The sequence below is a fragment of the Papio anubis genome, chromosome 8 (assembly GCF_008728515.1).
Source record: "Papio anubis isolate 15944 chromosome 8, Panubis1.0, whole genome shotgun sequence".
NCBI classification, from domain to species: domain Eukaryota; kingdom Metazoa; phylum Chordata; class Mammalia; order Primates; family Cercopithecidae; genus Papio; species Papio anubis.
The window spans coordinates 63,800,836-63,818,034 of NC_044983.1; the positions used below are offsets into that span (position 1 = coordinate 63,800,836).

A 17,199-nucleotide genomic window follows, 5' to 3' on the forward strand; every position below is an offset into this window, starting at 1 on the left:
CAAGTTATCTGGCTGCAAACTGACCACATGAACATTCAAGGCTAGGTTTAAGCAGGTGTGGTGGCTCACACCTGTCATCCAGCATTTTGTGAGGCTGAGACAGGAGGATCACTTGAGTCCAGTCATTTAAGATGAGCTTGAGCAATGTAGGAGACCCTGTGTTAATGAAAAAAAATAAGGTAAAATAACCAAGCATGGTGTCACCTTGTGCCTGTAGTCCCAGTCACTTGGGAGGCTGAGATGGGAGGATCACTGGGACAGAGAGATTGAGGCTGCAGTGAGCAGTGATCAAGCCATTACACCCCAATGTTCCTTTTTCAGGCTTTACTATGTAACGACTGTGTTCAGTTTAGAAACTCTGTATTGCGTGAGGTTGGGGACCACGTTAGTCTCCATGGATTTCTAGCCCAACATCTTTCACACTGTAGATCCTCAATAGGTATTTATTGAGAAGTGTGAAGGTGTACATGATGATTATTTTAGCCAGTTTTGATTCTTGCACTTCATTTTACCTTATTTTCTGATCAATTTAGGACAGTGAAAATTCCAGATTCAGCTGACGGACTTGGCTTCCAGATCCGAGGATTTGGCCCTTCCGTTGTGCATGCTGTAGGAAGAGGTAGGAAATTTATCTTGCAGGGAAGCAGCTTTCCAGCAGGTTTGGGATGTGCCCGACAGAACAGGAATGTGTTTAAAACAGGCAGAATCATATTGTTATGATTCTCAATTATATTTTCACTGTATTAACTCAATGGTGGCACATTCCAGAAGCATTAAAAAAACTAAAAAATTCTAAGGCCTGTTTATCATTGTTAAAAATTTGATATAAGAATGATGCCTGAATCTCACTTTTCTGAATCCTTTAGTTTATCCAAAGAATATAATAAATTTAAGATTTTCTATTTGTATTTTTCTTGATTTCAAGTAATTGTTTTTCTTTGTCAGTAATCCAAAGTTGTGGGTTTTCAGGTTTAAAGCTGATCTGTGGACTTTATAACCTATTGCTATATACTTCCTTCAGGTACTTCTATAAACCGTGGTTAAAACTTACCATAAGATGCATTTTAAATTCAATAATTTTAGTGACTAAAAAGTTATGTTTTTATTTATTCTTTTTTTGTTTGATTATTGACATCTCTTATCATATGTATTTTTTAAATTTTAAATTGCCACTAGTAATAATTGAAGGAAATAACTCTCAGATCCCACATTGCTAAACATAGTAAATAACTTGGGTCTACAGCAAGAAGTGTCACTATTAGCATAAGAAATCGTGTGTTTATCTAGCAAAAGACATACATGCTTTTTATTACTAAAGAATGTAAAGTATCTTGATGTGATCACCCAAAACTTTGGCAAGAAGAGGGCGTTTTTATCAGAATCAAATTATCAAGAACATACTAGCTAGACCTTTGTTATAACATTACTTTTATTATTGTATGTATGATTAAAAAAATCTAATTTCAGAAACCTGTTTTTTTCTCTCAGATTTCTAAAACATGCAGATGGATAGACAGTTGAAACCTTCTCAATAACTCATTAAATATTGTCAAACTGAAATGGGATATTGAGACACCAAATATCTTCTGCATTTTCACGAAGCCAAAAAGGAATAATTCACGTTAATAGTGCTATAAAATAGCTGAAAGCCTGAGTGAATCAAGCTGTACCTCTTCGCTTATTACAATGTCATTTAAAGAGCAAGGTTCTATCTTTGGAGCTTAGTGATGGGGTTGGCCTACATCTGGTTTCTGTGCTTTTTGCTTCTGAAGAGTACAAGACAGAAATGCTCAAGTGCTTCCTCTTTCAGATGTGTATGAAATGAAAAGATATTTGGTTATTTTTTGGCACTGTAATTTTGCCACAAGAAAAAGAGATTTCTCATGTGGGTCACTGCAGTCACGCTTGCCAGCATCCCCAGGATCCCCTGGCCCCCACCCTCAGCTGCATCCAAGCTACTGCACTTAAATCTTAGATCAGCCCAACCACGTCTTCTGTCTTTCTCCCTTGTAGCTAGAAAAACCATCATGGTTATTGAATTAGCTTCTCCCAATTCACTGTCTTCTACTGGGCACATATTACTATTCAGCATTTTTTAAAATGTGTCCTTGATGAGTTTTTTTTTACTCCTCAAAATTGCTTCCTATATCCCAAGATGAACTTGTTCCTACTTTACAGACAAATTCAGCTTTTCAGACATGAAGCCCTTGGAGTCTTCCATTTATAGCAAGGTTGAGACTCTTAGCCAAGGCAAGGACTTCACAGTCCAGCTCTTTTCAACTCTCCAATCCTGTCTCTTCCAGCCACTCCCATTCTAAGCTCACACAAACAGAACAGCTTGGATGCTTCCAAATGGCCAGGTGATTTCTGGAAGCAATGCCATTTTTCAGGCTGTTCTTTCTGCTGATAATTTTCCATTTTCCCCTAAGACTCAATTCAATGCAGAAAACCACTTAACATTTCTAGAAGTGAATTTTATGGGGACTAAGAAGAAATGCGAAGATAAATTCTTGAATGTAAATTATTTTCATAAAGATGTTTAATAATTTCTTTATGAGAGACGTTGGTCACAAAAGAAGTCTCTTCTAACATATGTATAAGTTTGTAATCATTTGTATTAATTATTTGCATTGTATTCATTACACGTATTTATTAATGGTACTTTGTTAATATTGATTTGATCACACTGTCAACAATAATTGGAAGGTTCTGAGAAACCGTAGCTCACTGGTTAGGATATGTTACTTCCATATTTGAATCTGTATCAATGCAAACAAAATGACTGGATGAGTGATGTTATCTCATTAATTCTGTTCTCTACAAATTCTCCTGTTTCTGACTTTTTGTATATATCTCAAACTCTTATTTTTCTTGGAAAAACCAGTCCAATCATAGTTGCTCATTGACTTTATTTTTCTCTGAAGGATTTTCTTTTTTATGTGTATGTTAAATTGTTGTAATTTTAAAAAACAAAAGTGAATACTATTTGAATATTTAGAAATATTGTAGAATAAAGGAAGATAAGGAAGGCATATGTTTCTGGTCTTCTCATTTTGCCATTAGATATGCATATTTAGAAAGATTGACTAGACATTTGGAAGGAAAAATAACTGATTAGTATTATAAAGGTCACTTTGCAACATCCCTTCAAACTAATTCTTACGGAGGTGAGAAATACTCTATTGATCACCGTTTGAAAGTTAAGTTAAAAAGCAGAAAAGTGTTGAGAGGGCATTGCTCTTAGAACCAAGTTTATCAAGATTATACTAGCTAGACCTTGATCATATTTTAAAATTGCTTCCATAATTGTATATATCATAAAAATGAATCTTGTTCCTGAAATTAGTTTTTGGTTATTTTCCCATTTGTATTTAAAGGAACTGTGGCTGCAGCAGCTGGCCTTCACCCTGGACAGTGCATTATCAAGGTGAATGGAATCAATGTAAGCAAAGAGACACATGCCAGTGTCATTGCACACGTTACAGCCTGCAGGAAGTACAGGCGGCCAATGAAGGTAAGTGGCCCTTCGGGTAATCTGGATCTGAGTGACTCCTTGCATAAAGACCTAAGGGGCGAGGTGGGATAGTGCCAGAGATGTTTGTGGTTTCCAATTTTAAGTTTAAAATTAAACACAGCATTATAAATCTCATAATGATTGCTTTATCTGCATAATTAGTTATAATTGATTGTGTTTAAATGGTACATTTTATTATTACAGTACTGCCATCTGTTTAAAAAGTGATCTGGGGTACTTTCATTTTCATTGAGATACGAGTTTTATCAAACGAAATCCAAAGGTTTGAACTGTTTTCTTGGCCCTTGTGATTACTTTAGAATACATATCATTGTGTCTGTGTCTGTATGTATGAACCATAAATACTTATACTCTTTATTAGAAGACTTCTGTGAAAAAGCAAAAATTATGGGTTTTATAAGGTCTGTGATTGATTCTGAGGTATATTTATTTAGGTAGCTGGATTTAGCTCTTAAAGGAAAATACCAAAATGTATTTAGGGAACTGCATTTATCTCTTAAAGGAAAATACCAAAATGTACTCGGCGTTATCTAACATTGTAAAACACTACCCTTTGATCTACAAGTGCCACAAAAAAACTAAAATTAGAATCATAATTCATAAGCAAAGCTATTATCTTATGAAGAAAATGTGAGTATTGGCATATAAGAGAAAACTGCAATTTAATCGGCTAGATACAGGCAGAACTTTACAGGAGAAGCCTTGTATTTTCCTGTCATGCATAATGAAGTATTCATTTCTGGATCTGAGGATGTGACTGTCTCCAAACCCGGAAGATGAATGGCCATTTTCTCATAAGCCATTGCTGATGGCCTGCAAAACACTGAATCCACATGAAAATAGGTGATCAGTTTTACTTAATAAGAAGGTCAGGCTGGGCGTGGTGGCTCAAGCCTGTAATCCCAGCACTTTGGGAGGCCGAGACGGGCAGATCACGAGGTCAGGAGATCGAGACCATCCTGGCTAACATGGTGAAACCCCGTCTCTACTAAAAAAAATACAAAAAACTAGCCAGGTGAGGTGGCGGATGCCTGTAGTCCCAGCTACTCGGGAGGGTGAGGCAGGAGAAGAGTGTGAACCCGGGAGGCGGAGCTTACAGTGCGCTGAGATCCGGCCACTGCACTCCAGCCTGGGTGACAGAGCGAGACTCTGTCTCAAAAAAAAAAAAAAAAAAAGGAAGGTCAGATCTAGCATAGCAAATTGGAAGTTATACATAGGCTCATAGGTTACTCTGGTTGATAGTAGCTTGATAAATATTTGTTGAACTGTATTATAGAATGAATGTCTAAAGTCTCCTCTGAAGTGATCAAATCTTTTCTCTTCTACCAGAATGTTAATAAGCAGACAGATCAATTTGAATTTCATTTCTTTTTATTTTCCCTGCCTACCATCTTACAGAGGTGTTGATCAGTGAAATAATTAAAGAAAAGCAATAAATGTACAGAAAAATCCACTAACATGCTCTCCCAGATATCCATTGCCGCAAAATAGACCTCTCCAAAGCTTAGTGGCTTAAAACAATAATTGACTATTTGTCTTGATTCTATGGGGCAGCTGTGGGGTAGTTCCTATGAGGTTACTGACGTGGCTGCATTCTGCTGGGACTCGAGTGGACACCTTTGCTTCCCCTGTCTGAGGCCTCGGTTTCCATGGGGCAGGTCACCCTCCAGGGCACTTTTGCATGGCCTTTCTTTCCAGTCTCTAGCAGGGTTTTTTTTTTCTGCATGGTGTCTGAATTTTAAGAGGGAACATTACAAGTGATAAACCTGCTTAGACTGTGCTTGCTAGTATCCCTTTGGACAAGTCAAATCGTGTGGCCAAGCCCAGGGTCAGTGTGGGAAACTAAGCAGTGTGGCTCATTGGTGGCCACAACAGGGCACCAAGATGTAATGGAATGATCAAATATTAATTGGCATTTTAATGATTTGTAGCAATATAGTAATTAGACACACTTGAGAAGCTAATACAAAAAAAATAGATAATACATATTGTATCATACTTTGATAATGCAGTTTAATTTGATTTAACATCTTATCTAGAAAATCTGTAAACCTTAAAGTAATGCAACTCTTGAAGCATTTGTTTGATAGTCATCTCATCTCTCTCATTTCTCTAAATGAGACTGGAACTGCTGTTAAAATATAGGATAATTTTTAAGGAAATCGCCCTTAAAAGTAGGATGATTTTTTTATTTGGGAGGATTAAAAGATAGTTGATCAATGAGATGAATGATGTCCTTCCAATTTTCATATTTGTTTGATTCTAAAATAGCAGTAAATGTATTAGAATATATCTGACTATTAGGAGAACATGTAAATGATTTGTACCATTATAGATAATTGATTCATCAGACAACTGTCCATCTCACAATTGTTTTATTTTGCTGTCTTGTTAATAAGAGATGGGGTTTCACTACATTGCTCAGGTTGGTCTTGAACTTCTGGGCTCAAGCAATCCTCCCACCTCAGCCTCCCAAAGTGCTGAGATTACAAGCGTGAGTCACCATGCCCAGCCACATTTGATTATTTTAAAATGTGATTTATAACTTACTTAAGATATACTTGAAACATTTAAGTAAGACATTTGGGAATATATCCTATTTAAAAACATACATCTTTGGAACGTATCTTGGAAGATAAAACTTGAAGCTTTAAAAAGTCAGTTTGTTAGGCCAGGTGTGGTGGCTCCTGCCTGTAATCCCAGCACTTTGGGAGGCCAAGACAGGTGGATCGCCTGAGGTCAGGAGTTCGAGATCAGCCTGACCAACATGGAGAAACCCTGTCTCTACTAAAAATACAAAATTAGCCAGACGTGGTGGCGCATGCCTGTAATCCCAGCTACTTGGTTGGCTGAGGCAGGAGAATTGCTTGAACTAGGGAGGCGGAGGTTGTGGGGTGAGTCGAGATTGCACCATTGCACTCCGCTTGGGCAATAAGAGGGAAACTCTGTCTAAGAAAAAAAGAAAAGAGAAGAGAAGAGAAGAAGAAAGGAAAGAAGAAAGAAAGTGTGTTTGTTAAACAATATAATTGTCCTTGAGTTTTTATTAGTTTCTGATATTAATTGTATCTCTCTTTCAAATTTTACTATTTTTAAAGAAACTAGAGGAATGAATAAGGTCAAGTCTCCTTTTGAAGCAGGTTTGTGAAACGGGCATGCATTTTAGGAAGCACTAATACCTCTGAGGTTTCTTTCCCCCCTCATTTCCAGCAAGATTCCATACAATGGGTTTATAATAGCATTGAGAGTGCTCAAGAAGACCTTCAAAAATCTCACTCCAAGCCCCCTGGAGATGAAGCAGGGGATGCTTTTGACTGTAAAGTAGAAGGTAGGTTTCTTCTTTTCCTCTTCATATGCTTATGGTATTCTTTTCCACTGTGCCTGTGCCTACTCCCAAATATTGAAGGTCCTGTACGTGTTGAAGCCACATTCTTAAGTCATTATCACCAAACAGATGTCTGTCAAATGCATAAGTAATAATAGCTAGTAGCTGGGAAATTCTATTTGTTAGGCACTTTATGAAGTGTTGTTATGGACTACCTCATTTAGTCATCAAAAAAGAACATCTCATAAAATGGAAATGCGTATCATCATTCTTTTTTGAGGGGAGAAAATACTAAAGCCTATATAGGTTAAGGGACTTGCTTAAACTAGTTAAGTAGTAGAGTGAGGATTCAAACCCAGGTTATTATGTGTTTCCTTGTTTGGAGTTTCAGTGTTGTTTAGACCTGGCCTCCAGTGTGCCTCACAGAGCAGCAGTGTCAACATCGCCGGGGAGCTAGACTGAAATGCAGAATCTCAGCTGTACCCCAGACCTACTGAGTCAGAATCCTCATTTTAACTAGGCTTGATTTGTATGCATATTAAAATTTGAGAAGCCCAGATCTAGAAGATTCTTTTTGCACTTTTACTGTATTCTAACATTGGCAGTAAGGAAAGGAGCAAACTAGTAGTGTGAAAATGAGAGAGAAAAAGAGAGAGGGAGAGAGAGAGAGAGATCTTTTGATAAGGACGGTTATCATTTCTGTTTCCTCAATGGAGTAAACCAGCAAATGGCTCTATTCAGTGGCTTCTTTACCAAGGGTGACTGAGGCAATTACAGTTATGTCTGCAATTGACAGATACCTTAAATTATTGTTTCAAAACTTTTTCACAGAAGCCCATGAATCACCTCTTATATTTTCTTGGTGTCTTTCCACTCATTATTGGTGGATGTCTCTGGATATTTTTTATTACACTGTTAGATTCCTCCCAATCAGCACAGCTGGAGAAGAATTACCTGTTCTGAGGTGTTTTCATTCACAACCCTTCTGACACCCTATGTGTGTGGGGTTTTCCCCATACCAACCAGTTCCCCAAATCTCCTAACACCAACTGGGTTCCTACAATTCATCTCAGTTGTAAAACCAGGCGTTAGCACAGACACACAGGTTAGGGGATCAGTCCCAAAAGGTTGCCCCCATTTCAGGTGCCTGTTACATGTCCCAGGCTTTCACCTGTATTTCTGACCAATTGGCTATATATTCAGGGGGTTGCCACATCCCTTCCTCGGGTTCAGTTATTTGCTAGAACAGCTCAGGGAACCCAGAAACTTACAAACACTGGTTTATTATAAAGGATAAGAAATGAAAAGCCTGACGAAGAGATAAATAGGATGATGTCCGGAAGAGTGCTGAGCACCGAGCTCTGTGGTGGGAAGCTCTGTGAGGGGTTGGGGTGTGCCACCCTCCAGACATGCGGGTAAGTTCATTCACTCAGAAGCTCTCTGATCCCTGTCCTTTAGGGATTTTTATGGAGGTTCCGTTCCTTAGACATGATTGATTAAATCATTAGCCATTGGTGACCGAACTTGAACTCTAACCTCTCTCCCCTCCCCAGAGGTTCAGGGGTGGGGCTGAAAGCTCCAGCCCCCTAATCGCATGGTTGGTTACCCTGACAACCAGCCCCCATCCTGAGGCTAGCTGTGGGCTGACCAAGTGCCACCTCATTCACATAAACTCAGTTATGTTCTAAAGGGGCTTGTTATAAATAACAAAGACATTCCTGTCACCTCTATCACTCAGTAAATCACTAGGATTTAAACATTTTATTTTAGGAATGGGGCCAAATACCTAGATACATATATTTCTTTCTTTCTTTCTTTTCTTCCCTTTAATTTTCTTTTCTTTTTTTTTTTTTTTCCGGAGTCTTTCTTTGTCACCCAGGCTGGATTGCAGTAGTGCAGCGGTGCGATTATAGTTGACTGCAGCCTCTAATTTCTGGGCTGAAGTGATCCCCCGTCAGTTCCCTACTCCATCCAGTAGCTGGGACTACACGCGCATGCCACCATGCCTGGCTAATGTTTTTGACTTTTGATAGAGACAAGGTCTTGCCATGTTGCCCAGGCTGGTCTCAAACTCCTGAGCTTAAGTGATCCTCCCATTTGGCCTCCCTGACTGTTGGGATTACAGGCATGAGCCACGGCGCCCAGCATATGTTTCTTATTGTATGTTCCCTATACACACTGATCATATGGGGGTACTTAGGAAAAGCTATTTTCTCTGCACTCCTGGAAGGCCACTTGTTGGATGCTACCCAAGTCATGGGTAGTATCAGAAACATCTCAAATCATTGGAGCAATAAGGTTGTTATGGTAATATATAATATTTATCTAAAATAGGACAAATCTCAGGACCTTATTCTGAGGTTTATATTCCTAATTTAGAATAAATCAACCTGGGTGCCACGTTGAAAGGTAGATTGGTTGCTGTAATGCTCTGGAAATTGATTTGTAGCTATTCTAGGACTTAGTTACTTTAAGATAAATCAATATTCTACTTTACCTATTTAATATTTACTGTTTATGCTATTTTCGGGCTTTGTCTTTCTAAGTAAACTAATATTCTAGTTTTGTTTATTTAATTACTATTAGGTTTCCCAGGAGTTTCTTACTTGAGATTTTAGGTATTTTTCACCAGCTGATGTACCTTATGTAAGCTAAAAAACTATAGGCAGACATTTTAGATGGAAATTTTATTATAGTGAACAATGAGAAATTTTCTCAATGAGCCCTCTCTGTAAGATGCTGTTTGGGAAACTGCAGGCACCCTGCCTGCCAAAATAAAATGATTCTTGCATCTCCTTTCTGCTTCTTCAATATGGCCTTCTTTATGGATTTTTTTTCCTGCTTTGAGAAAATATTCATACAACATTCGAGGCAGTTTTAGAAATCCTGACTTTAAGTCATACAGGTCTTTAATAAAGAAAATTTTTGTATAGTATTTATGTTGGTATAAATAGGTAGACATATGGTCCACAGACTGAAGTAGATATACAAAGATAAGACTAGTCATGTTAGAGTGCTGAGGTTTGGATCACTCAAGCATATGCTTTTCTCGAAATGTTATTTTTTAAAATGTTAACAAGAATAGACACTTCATTTAACACATCAGATTTAACCATCCCTTAAAGAACTCTTTAAAAATTATTTAAAGAGACACAAAATTATCTGAGGAGATTAACAAATGCTTCATGAATTTGCTGAATTACAATTGTCTTTATTCCAGAGGTTATTGACAAATTCAACACTATGGCCATCATTGACGGGAAGAAGGAGCATGTGAGTCTGACAGTGGACAATGTCCACCTGGAGTATGGTGTCGTATATGAGTACGACAGCACAGCTGGCATCAAGTGCAATGTGGTGGAAAAGATGATTGAGCCCAAAGGTTTCTTCAGCTTAACTGCCAAGGTAGGAGTGATGCTGAAGAAATAAGATTTTTTGTTCTAAATAAAGGAACTGAAATCCTCCCCCTCCTTCACTTAAAAAAATAAAAATAGCTATACATGTTGCAGCTGTCAGCTCATTCAAACTTCTTCTTCTTCTTCTTCTTTTTGTTTTTTTCTTGAGACACAGTGTCACTCTGTCGCCCAGGCTGGAGTGCAGTGGTGTGATCTCTGTTCACTGCAACATCCGCCTCCCGGGTTCAAGCGATTCTCATGCCTCAGCCTCCCAAGTAGGGTAGGTGGGATTACAGGCAATACCACCATGCCCAGCTAATTTTTGTATTTTTAGTAGAGACATGGTTTCATCATGTTGCCCAGGCTGGTCTCAAATTCCTGACCTCAAGTGATCCAGCCACTTTGGCGTTCCAAAGTGCTGGAATTACAGGCGTGAGCCACTGTGCCCAGCCTCATTCAATTTCTTATTTTTCTCCCCCTCCTCCACTATTTGGTATGCATACAACTTCCTTTTATTGATCCTTTCAGAGCACAGTGTTAAGTTAGATGAAACCCTTGCTTAGGCAGGTGTTCATTGATATGGCAAGGACTTCAGCATTTATTAAGTTTGCTGTGTCTGTGAATTCATTATTGTGAATACAATTCAGATGGTTTTCATGACAGATGCTGCTTTTTTTTTTTTTTTAATGTACATAATCCTCTGAAGAGTATTCAAAGTCGTGAAATACATTATGAGAAATTTCAAATTTGGCAAGTGCCATGTTTATTTCATAAAATTTCGGGAACCGTAGAGATCAGTTTATGAATAGATCCTCTGATATTTATGTAATTCTCATTTGGAAAAGACATCACCTTTGCAAAGGTGCTTAGGCTGAAACAAGATGGAGAAGAAGGAAGGGAGCCTTTATCCAAATGAATAAAATACATGGTAAAGAGGCAACTGCTGGCTCTTCATGGCCTGCCTACAAGGGAAATCCATCAGACTCCTACTGTATCCTCCACAGGTGTTGGATTTAGTGTTTCATATGGCTCTATATGCTATAAGAATTCAGATAGTACAAGTAAGAAAAATGAGATGTAGCTTTCCTACCTTTATTTCTCTGTTTGAATTGTTGTTTAAAATATGAATAGTTGAGATAGATGTAGCATTTGTATCATGTATTTTTAAAATTTTAGCAGGAGGAAATAATATAGACATCTAAATGAACTATTTTAAAAATAATTATTTTGTCTTTTGGTTTTATGTTCTGAAAGTTAACTTTTTAAAAATCTCATCATTCTGATGATATTGTACCTCTATATGTATCTACTGATATCTAAAATATATATTTTTAAAATGCAGTCTCTTCCCATCTACATTATAGTATTAATGGGATCCATGTAAAAGTTTGAAACCAGGATATTATAATTATTTTCTCATTTTCCAGCTATTTCAAGTTTGCAGAATTACATGGATTATTCTACATAGGACAACATATAAACTAGTATTGCAAATATCACTTGGATTTTACACATGAAGAAAAGTCAGTCAAGTAAGAAATGTAGCCAAGGTCACACTGCTAATGATAAAGTTAGCTCTAAGTTCTAGACTAGTGATTAAATAAAAACTCATACTCCATAGTCAGCATGAAAGGGAAGTGGAGGTGGTGAGGGAGCTCAAATAACCAGAACATATATACATTTTGTGTTTCACAGAATATCATAAAATATTGGTTATGGGTATAATCCATTCTTGCAATGTCTGATTAATCAGAAATGCTACGTATCTCTATATCTATGTATAATCCATAATTAATTCTCAGGTCATTGGAAATTCTTAGTGATTGATGGTACACCTTCCCCACCAACACATGTTATTACAATTGATTCAAATAGTCAAAAGAATTTACTAATTGAAAACATCACATAAATACTTTTATCTAATGCTTTTATCAGCAAGAGCTCAGATGCTGCAAGTCACATTAATTTCTGCCGTACTGAAATAACTTCATTTATTCATTTCTTCAGCAAGCAGTTGTCAAATATTTTCTTTCTGCATTTGCTAGACTCTAAGTAACAAGCATGATATTGGATTGCTTTATGTTTTCTTGTTCTACCAAATTGGGAAAAAAAATGTCCTGAGTCACTCTAACTAAAATATAGACGTGTCCCACATCAGAATGTACTGATGTATCCAGCAGGGAGTCTTTGAAGACCAGTTGCGTCACCAAGCAGGCTCCTATAGTTAGCAGAAGGAAAACCTGCAATTTCAGACAGACAGGTCAGATCACTTCACTGACAGTGCCTGACTGAAGGTAGAAATTCCCTGGCAGCTACCCAGAGAGCAAAATAGGAAAGTTGCCCTGTATTGTTAACTTACAAAAATTTGATGTGGCTACTTTTGAAGTTTTTCTTCTTGTTTTGTTTTGTTTTTCGATGTGTGTGTCTGTATGTGTGTTTGTGTGTGGGGGTGTGCGTGTGTGTTTGTCATTGCAGATTCTTGAAGCCCTGGCTAAAAGTGATGAGCATTTTGTACACAACTGCACCAGCCTAAATTCTCTAAATGAAGTGATTCCTACTGACCTTCAGAGTAAATTCAGTGCCCTTTGCAGTGAAAGAATTGAACACATATGTCAGAGAATATCCAGTTATAAAAAGGTAAGGGTTCTATTGATTTTACACATCATTATTGTTGAGATTATTAGTTAAATGTAAAATTTAAATCAATTCTTGATATTTTCTTTACATATTTGTTAGGTACCATTTTACTGAAATGATAACATTATATAACATTTTAGAGTTTTTAAAATGCCTTAACATCCATTACCTCATTTGATCTTTGCAAACTTGTAAGTTACGTTACTGTCCCGCATCTTCAAAATATAGTAACTGAGGCCTAAAGAATTAAATTATTTTCTAGTAAAAGATAGAGCTGGCCATTGAATGCAGACCACCGAATTCTGAAGTCAAAATTTAAAATTATACTATAGTTCTTCTTTCCTTTTCTCCCAACTAAGAGAATGAAAACCCTCAATCAGAAAGTACATGGACTGTGGGCTTTTAAAAATTAATTGATTAAGTCATTCATTTGAGATACATTTATTAGGCACCCTCTATGTGCCAAGTACTGTTCTAGGTTCCAGGAATATAGCAGGGAAGGAGACAATTTCTCTTCTCTCATGGTGCTCACATTCAAGTGGGAGAGACAACAAAGAAGTAAATAAATCCCTACAAAGTGGGGGGAATCAAATATTAAGAAGAATTATGAGGAAATCAAAATAGGGAAGTATGGTTTAAATGCCAGGTTGATCCTTTTGACTCTGTGGCTAGAGAAAGCCCCTTATGAGAAAGCGTGTATCTGCATGACAAGTAGAACTCTCCCTTTCAGTTGGAGAGAGAAGCCTCCAGGGAGAAGGAACAGCTGGTAATTGAGGCCCCAAAGCAGAAAGAAGGCCAGGGTGGCCAGAGGTTGGTGGCCAGGCTTAAGGTCAGAGGCTTAGGCAGGGCCAGTTGTGAAGAGCTGTGGCAGCTCCTGTACATTTTGGGACTTGGGAAGGAGTTTGGATTTTATTATTATATTAATGAAAACCAATTGGAAGGTTTTAAGCAGGGGGATGACTTCATCTGATTTAGGCTTTTGAAAGATAATGCTTTTGTAGGAATGGATTGCAAGGGGGCAGAAATGGAGAAATAGAGACCGGTAGGAAGCTGTTGCAGTGGCCCAGTTGAGTGATGCTGATGGCTTGGACTACACTGAAGATGAAGGAGACAAAAAACACTAGATGAATTTGGGGACATATTTTAAAGGTAGAATTAATGGGAATTCATCTCCAAAACACATGCTAAAACAAGTTTAAAAATTATTTCTATGTATACCAATAAAAGACTAATTGATTAAATGATTTCCCTCCAAATGAAGTTGGTTGCTTAAAATTTGGTCAGTCGTACTAGATAATATTCTTTATCTCAATGTATATGAATATGTGGTAAGTATATGTGTTTTATGTTCTTGATATGGTAATTAAAATAAGCCCATCTATGTCTATATTTGGCTGCATGAGAATAGGGATGTATGTAAATTAATACCCAAGGGACTCAAAACATTGGTTACTAACTGAGTGAGTCAAGGGAAGAGAGATCATGATTTTTTCCTTTAAACAATTCCTGTAATGGTTGGGTTGTTGAGTTGAGTTTGCATTACTATTGTATCTTTTTAAAAGTTATTCATGTGAAGAAAACTAATGTTCAGGGTCACTGCTTACCTGCCACTTTTGTTAATCTGCTTTTCATGGCTGCTGGTTCAGTTCACCTATTTGAGTCCGGGGAAGATTCCATGGAATGTACCTTGTTGGAGTTGAAGGACAGAAGATTCTTTACTTACTTCTTATTTCTCTATGAAATGTAACAGTGCTTTGAAGTAAAAGGTCTAAACAAATGCAAAAAACTGCTGCACAAATGCAAATCAGTATTCTCCTTTTGAAGAAATTTTGAAAAAGAGAGTTGTTCTACTTTAGAAATGGATTTGTACAAGAAGGTGTGATACAGGTTCAGGCAGAGTCTGGGTGTCAAACTGGTCACCATGCCTGGGACATTTCTCTTTTGCTTTCTTCCTGCTTTCCTCTCTTCATTCTTTCATGCAATAAAAAAGTGGAAGTAGCTTACAGAAGTGTACATGGAAAATGGTAAACTATGTAAACAAACATAATCTTAGGATCAGGGTATATTAGTTAGCAAATTGATGCAGCAGATTAAGAATGAGGACCAAGAGAACACAGGCTTAAACAAATGTTGGAGATCCTCAAAAACGTCACCCTGGAAGGTGAGAAGTGTGTTCCCTTTACTCATAAGTAACTGAGACCCTAGAAGCTTTTATGGCACAGATGGACAGGCTAATGGGCAATGATGTTAGATGATAAAAATAATGTCACCGAATTGCAGAAAGCTCTTTTATGTACATTATTGTTACTTGAGTATCAAAACAGTCATGTGAATGGACTCTTCTCTCATCCTGCCTCTTTTTTTCGGGAGATTAAGAATTTGCTTAAGGTCACGTAGGTGGCAACTAACAGACTAGGTTCCTATGGAATGAGTCTCCATTGTGTTTATGTTTAATTTAGAAATAAAAAAGAGACATGTAGTCACCTAGGGCCTATGTGCTTTAAAAGCTATCCTTGTCATCATCCCATTTGGCCATAAACATATTTAAAATAACTGGTTTCCTCATTAGATCGAGAATCAAGGTTAGCAAGAAAATATTGCAAGGATCTTTTCAATTTGAATAAGATTTAGGTGCCTAAGATCGTAGCCCTAATAGGTCATGTAAGATTAGCTCCATTTATGTATCAAATGCATGTCAACAGAACCCATAGCATTTGAGAATATAGATTTTTAATTTTCACACATATACTTTAAAACTATTATTAGAAACATATTTTTCTTCCTGATGAAGACTTCAGCACTCTTCTTTTTGTGAAATAAAATGTATCCATAGAAACTAAAATCTCGAAGATGCTGGCTTTACCTTATTTTGACTCTGAAAGTTTTAGGTTTTAAAAATAGAAACCAGTTGATTGCTATAGCTTCTATAGTAAGGCTGCTGCAATTATAATAGATTTCCTGGCTGGTTGTACAGGCCACAGATGTTTTTTGGCACGTGTATGAAACCTGGTCAGACCTAACTGAAGATCTGAATGAATCCTAAGCGAGACTTTTTTCTCTGTGGAGCAGGATTTGAGGATAATTCAGACATAAAATTATGCCCCGTAGGGAGGAATGCTTTCTCCCTAAATTGTCCTGGAAATACTTTTTAGCTTTACAGTCGTTCTTCTGCTTTAGAATAATTCCATAATTGGGCTTATTTTGGGTATTGGGGATACTTCCTAGATAGAAATATTTAATATACATTCAAGGGATAGTTCCTGTTTATACAGAAATATTACATGCAGGAACTGGAAGTCTTCCTTTGAATGTCTGAAGTCCCTCTTTACTTATTCATGCCATGTAACCCTCACACTGATATATGGACTGGGAAGATTGCGAGAAAAAGTCTTCCCCATGTCCCCTTCCCTCAAAAGGGTACAATACAAAACTTTCATAACCTCGTGCCAAAAAGATTTTATGCTTAATTGAAATAGGAAGCTATCTGCAAAATAATAGGTTACCATTGTATTACTTCTTTTAGTTAAGTGACTATAATTGGATTAAAATATGCTGCTCTAGTCAATAATTCATGAATTAGTTACCAATGCGTTAAAAACCTGAAGTTCTATCTCCAGAAATTGTTAATTCCTGTCAGTGTAGAAATATGCTTTATATCACCTACATTAAAAAGAAATAGCCCTCCCCTACTCCGTACTGTTCCCTTTCTTTGATCTTTATTCTGGAAAGGGCTGTCTATACCTGCTGTCTCACCTTCATTACCCTCAGCACACTCCAGTGGGCCTCTACTCCCCTCTATGTAACTGAAATGGCTGTATTTTGCCAAAGTCTATTGACTGTCCTGATAGCATTCCTTGTCTTAGTGGGTTCTGATGCAGTTGACCGTAAACCACTACTTGGCAGTCCTCTGTGACCCCACATATGCCTAGTTTTTGTCCTTTCTTGTGGAGGCTCCTTTGTGGTATCCTAGCTGGTCCTCCTTTTCTTCCCTCCCCTTTCCTTGGTAAAACTCCAGGGCTCAGGACTCTGTCTTCTCCTTCTCTCTCTCCATTCGCAATTCCCTGGCGATCTCATTCAGGGTCCCGGCCCGTTTGACCTCTGCAACTGGGTTTAATCAATATCTCACGCTTCACATGTTCCAAATCAGCTCTTGACCCTTCCCCTGCCCCACCCCAGTGCCCCTGCAGTTTGCCTTTTCTTTGCTGCCTTCTCTTTCTCGGGCTTATGCCCATCCTTCCCATTGCTCAGCCTAAAACCTTGAATACACTCTTCACTTCCCTTTCTCTCATACCATTCTTGTGGCTTTACCT

General features: G+C 37.6%; 1 protein-coding gene across 4 annotated transcripts in view; it reads left to right on the forward strand.

Moving 5' to 3' along the window:
* Window positions 1–17,199, forward strand: part of PREX2 (phosphatidylinositol-3,4,5-trisphosphate dependent Rac exchange factor 2) — a 303,886-nt gene that overhangs the window by 130,410 nt on the left and 156,277 nt on the right. For all 4 annotated transcript variants that reach the window (XM_021942408.2, XM_017962077.3, XM_003902839.5 and 1 more), the window contains exons 19-23: window positions 534–619; window positions 3,378–3,514; window positions 6,743–6,860; window positions 10,078–10,262; window positions 12,728–12,889. In XM_021942408.2, the coding sequence (XP_021798100.2) occupies window positions 534–619; window positions 3,378–3,514; window positions 6,743–6,860; window positions 10,078–10,262; window positions 12,728–12,889 (688 nt within the window). The remainder of the gene's footprint in view (window positions 1–533; window positions 620–3,377; window positions 3,515–6,742; window positions 6,861–10,077; window positions 10,263–12,727; window positions 12,890–17,199) is intronic.